Genomic DNA, 5,000 nt, shown 5'->3' with positions numbered 1-5,000 from the left:
ATGAGTCAACACGGTCATTTTGAGAACATTTTTGCAGTGAACATAGATTATCACAACACATAAATCACTTCAGAGACGTCGTCATGGTGAATAGAAAACGAACCGGTGACGAGAGACGCTTGGCCACCCACGATCGTTCGTGCACTTCATGTGGCACGAGCAAGCGCTCCGATTGGTCAAGATTTTTAAAAATGTAGTGCGCGATTCATGCTTCGACGTCGACAAATAGTCTAATCTTAAAGCTTGCAAAATGTCGAAACTGGCAGTAAATAACAGGAGTTAAACTTCGACTATATCCTGTCTTCTTGTCTGAAAACGGACTAATATCGATATTGTTTTAGACCTTCGGACCTCGGAAGGAAACAACGATAAATAGTCTCAACTTGCAGCCTCTCGATCGGCTCGCGATGCAGGACGCGGGTTAATCCGGATTCGAATACAGTACGCCACCATGTATACATCCACCGTCTACCAATATCCTTGTAAATCATGGGAAAGTACATTATTGTCTATATGCTGTACGCTACCACTGTAAAATATCTCCCGCTTAACTGCATTGTATTTCTGGTTAAACAAGCGGGTTCACAGCATGTTATCCCATCAGCTCATTTAACTTCGCGAAATGAACTATCCCAATCGTGTTTTGGGAACCCCCCCCCACGCTATCTGAGTACTTGGTTCGACCCAAAACTAATTTGAATATTTGGCCTCGCCCCATTTTTACGACGCCATTTCGTGTGACTTTTTCGCATTGCCGTGTTTCACTCGCTGTGGCGTTGAAGGTGATTTGACCGTCTGCTTTTTTATTTTTTATTTATTTTAAATTTTTATTTTTTTGTGATCGTTTCGGTATTTATGTATTTATTTATTTTTGTACGAGGAGTGACTGTGACAGGACGTGTTTGTGAAACGAACGTTGTGTCGATGTGGATCCGCGAGTTTCCCAGCGACCCTGTCGATGTGTCTGTGAGGAGTGAAAATGGCGGTGGTGCAATTGGCCAACGGACGACACCACGATAGGCGTTCTTTTCGCGATACTTTTCACCTTCGCCTCGGTTCGTACATTCGACCTTTTGAGAGGGAATACCCAATGTATTTGTAGTTTTATTGATTCGTCTTTTTAATTTTTTTTATTTTTTATAAACGAGAGTACTTTTACCTCAGTCTTTTGTTTGATGGTCGTTTTCGCATTGTCCCTGAACTTTGCTGTGAAGATTACTTGAGATTTTGGGGATTTAAGATGAGGGAGCTGCAATGTGGACGTTTTATTTAAAGCGGATCTTCTTCATGTAACGTGGCTATAGTATTAGCAACGGGCCAGTTTTTTGACCCTCACAAGTCGGTTTACCTTGATGTTGATAATGATGACGTCACATCCGCCGAGCTGAGCGGTGCAATCAAGGTATCCTCCCAACCCTGCCCGTAAGTTGCCTATTTTAATATCTATTGCGCTTAACAAAAAAAATATAATTCCCCCCCCCCCCCCCCCGTGCTGGTAGCGGTCACTTAGCTTGTGCCTTAGCTTGTGCCGTACGTTATATGCATGCTGGACAGATACGTTAAGAGTGAGTGCAGGATAGCCTGGAACCCGACAGGTAAGCATACTCGACCTTTTGGATGACGTCACATCCGCACAGCCCCGCTGTCTCGCTTGAGTTTGAATCCCGACCAAGGTGTGAACTACCGTCCTGGTGTTTCCACATTCAGGACGATTCATCAATGCGTCTGCCCGCCCCTCGTGCGGAGATTTTTGAAAAGCTTTGAATTGTTCCTTTTGATGTGAAGCTGTTGTATCGGATGTTGTCCTTTTCGCTTTCGCAGTAACACCACGTACGGTATTCCTCGATGTCTGCACATACTTCATTCTCTTTTTTTTCTTTCTTTTTATCTGTAGATGCCTTACTCAAAAAGGTACCGTTCGTCGGAACGGGATTCTAGTTATCGATGGAGAGACAATTACAGCCGGAAGAGGCGTCGCAGGGCTTCCAGTAGTGTGGAAAGATCCGTCAGACGCCAAAGGAGAGATTCTTATCGCACAAGATCTCGGAGGTCTCCCAGGTATGACTGCGGCATTGCCGATTGAAAGGGTTTTTAAACGCATTTTCCCAAGGTGGTTTCCCCTTGTATGGACGAGGGTTTACTCCTTGCGGAAGAGCTGTCGTTTCATTGTGTTCCTAGTGGTTAAATGCTTCCCCAATGCTCTGGGGATCTTCAGCTCGTCCCCCCGCACAGTGGAGACCTGGTTTTGTCAGGGTGTCTGACTCTCTATGTCTGACAGCGATTTTAACATTTGAGCCTTTGTCATAAAAAAATTTAACAAATCTTTATTGTAACAGTAAGAATCTACACTAATAAGTATGTGTCTGTCTGTCTGTGTCCATCTGTCCATGTCCATAACTCCAAAACCATAAAACCTAGCAGCCTGAAACATTGCATGCATATTAAGAAAACTCCAAGGAGGTGCAAGAGTGAAAATTGGTTGCTTGGGTTAATTAAAACACCCTTTTTGAAGATAATTAACAGCCTTATTTAATTATATCCTTCATCAGGCGATCCTCGGCCACCTTGCTGTTTGGGGTCTTAAGGCGATTCCTGGGTAACTTCGCTGGGGTCTGAAACTGCCGTGTTTTTTTAGCCTGCTCAACCTTACCTTGACTTGACTTGGAACAGGCCGCAACTTGGAACGAGCTGTTCATCATAGCTACGAATCGCTGGTTACATTGCAATGCTTATAAATGCCTGGAGACGTCAGCATTCGTCGTTTTATTTCATTTCCACACATGCGATCGCTACGAGTATCTCTTAAACTAAGAATAATTATAAAATTTAAGCTCCAGAATCAAACTTACAAGCAGTTCCAACTCCTCAAAGTGATCATTTGTCCAATTCGGACGTGTGACATTTTGGGCATCTCCGGGAGGTGTACATTGAATACACCGTCTCCGGGAGTACGTTGGAGGTGTACGTTGACGGTTCGGTGATTGCCAATTGCGTGCCAAGGGAGCTGTTTATTATCGACCGTTTTGTTGGAGTGCTTGCTTGGATGCTTAAGCCACTTGGCGAGTGCTCCAAGTTGTTTGGTTGTTCATTTTGGCATAAAGTACACGTGCTTTCAATCTCACGTGGATTAGATGTACTTTTCCGCCTTTGTTGGGTCCCGCGGTGCCCTGCGGTGGGTACGTCCAGAGGTGTCTCATCCACTGAAAATGTGCAATTTTATTTTTATGAGACATTGCTTTGTTTCACCTTTTTGTTATCCACCTCTCACTTCAACATCGATACATATATAAACGAGAAGGGCACTCAGTCGAGCACATAACTCCGCCACGTCATGCCTGGTCCACGAGAACATATCAGGCCCAATACATTTTTGAAATATCATGATATTGTTGCGAATTCGCGCCCGCCGGTGTGCGGGCGGCCACGTAACTCGAATCGCGGCACGTCGCCCACCGGACGGACAATTCCGTCGTGACCCTCTCGGACTAACGCCGGGAACTAGTCACGGGTGGGCCTTTCGGCCTCACCACGATCGTGCCAATCGGCCCCCCGCGTGGGATAGGGTTGTTCGCCAAATTCGACCTACCTAAGTACCCACACAGAGGGTAGACCGGGCGATCGCACCTCGCCGCAGGTTGACTTCGGACACGGGCCACTTTAAGCTACCCGTTCCGTACTATCGGGATAACCGAGCGGTGTTATCGTCAACCTCGACGGTTCCGATTAATTATCGGGCGTATTTAGCCCACGACCAACCCTTTACGTGAAGTAAGATGGAGATTCGATTAAAGAAAAGACGAAGCGAAACGGGAAAAACAGTTCAACATAAAGCACATTTATTCTGCGGCAAACGGAAAGCACACATATACAATTACAACAATTATGCACCAAAAGCAAATGTAAAAGTAACACAACAATTCTGCACAAAAAGCAAATGCAACAAAAGGGACACAATGCAGATCTACTACCGACTACGCGAGCACACGGCAACACTTACACAGTTTTACTTCACAGACGGCGCCGACAACACATATACTCCAAAGCAAAAGGAAAAAAGGGGCCACCCTCAACGATAAGGGGGCAGACGGGCCTGGGGCCGAGACCGCGTCGAGCCTACCCGTCTGGTGATGAGCCGCAAAATGGCGGCGGCGCCCCGACTCCGCGGGCCTCGCTGGCACTCCTGGAATGCGGTTGGAACGGGGCCCCCTTCTCACACTATCTCAGCGCAGGGGGAAACGGGGGGGGTTGTTGATGCTCGGGGGAAAGAGGATATCTGGCTGGCTTGGGTCCCGCGACGAGCGACTCCACTGCGACCTCGACCGCGTTCCCGGCCTCCCCTCTCCGCAGCTCCCTGACTCTGACACGAGCGCAGACCTCCACAAAGCTCCTTGGCTTCTCCAGACTCTCCGGACCCCAACAGACACTCTCTCGACTGATTTCGCCGCCGCCACAACTTTCCAACTCTTCCCTCGATTCGCTCGGCGCTTTATAGTGCGACAGGAGAAACCATATGCAGATTTTTGGATCAGGATCGGCTCGGGGGCGGAGCCACGCTCGCCCATTGGACAGAGGAAAAGTGGGCGTGAATCATTCCTGATCCTCGAATCTGCATATATCGATTATACTCCGACGCGCCTGGAGACGGGGCCAAATCGCCCCACGCTCGCTGATAGGACGGAACAGAAGTGGGCGTGAATCATTCTTGATCCGATTTCTCAGAAAGGCCGCTTTTTGCACCCGCTGCTCGGTGCGCGCCCTGTACGAGTCCAGGATTGGTGCCCACAAGCGGCGCGGGAATGGCGGTGATGCGATGGTTGCGAGAGCGAGATGTGACGGTAAAGGTCGTGGCTGTTGGCGTTGTTGTTGTTGTTGTTGTTGTTGTTAAGCGGCGTTGCGGTTGGTGGTTGTTGTGTGATGGCTGTTGAGACGTGGTTGGCTCAAAATAAAGACAGAACAGAAAAACGGCTATCTTGAAGGGTCGCAGCCCGAATGAATGACAT

The 5,000-nt window shown here is 47.9% G+C and overlaps 2 protein-coding genes and 1 pseudogene across 9 annotated transcripts in view; 1 reads left to right on the top strand and 2 right to left on the bottom strand.

The window, feature by feature from the left end:
- Positions 1-5,000, bottom strand: part of LOC147016822 (uncharacterized) — a 95,040-nt gene that overhangs the window by 8,045 nt on the left and 81,995 nt on the right. The window lies entirely within an intron of this gene.
- Positions 1-5,000, top strand: part of LOC147016823 (dual specificity protein kinase CLK2-like) — a 158,089-nt gene that overhangs the window by 107,387 nt on the left and 45,702 nt on the right. For 4 of the 8 annotated variants that reach the window (XM_085845871.1, XM_085845870.1, XM_085845869.1 and 1 more), the window contains exons 1-2: positions 650-782; positions 1,895-2,058. In XM_085845871.1, coding sequence (XP_085701997.1) covers positions 1,895-2,058 — 164 coding nt within the window. In that variant the 5' untranslated portion in view covers positions 650-782. Of the gene's footprint in view, positions 1-649; positions 783-903; positions 1,056-1,894; positions 2,059-5,000 lie in introns of those variants that run through there. The other 4 variants (XM_085845867.1, XM_085845866.1, XM_085845872.1 and 1 more) reach the window with 3 other exon arrangements.
- LOC147016824 (uncharacterized) overlaps positions 3,128-5,000 on the bottom strand; it is an 8,138-nt pseudogene continuing 6,265 nt past the window's right edge.

Source organism: Eptatretus burgeri, chromosome 11 (genome assembly GCF_056783735.1).
Source record: "Eptatretus burgeri isolate ZD-2024b chromosome 11, Ebu_testis_v1, whole genome shotgun sequence".
Taxonomy (NCBI): Eukaryota; Metazoa; Chordata; class Myxini; order Myxiniformes; family Myxinidae; genus Eptatretus; species Eptatretus burgeri.
This window is presented reverse-complemented; position numbering and strand designations above follow the sequence as displayed.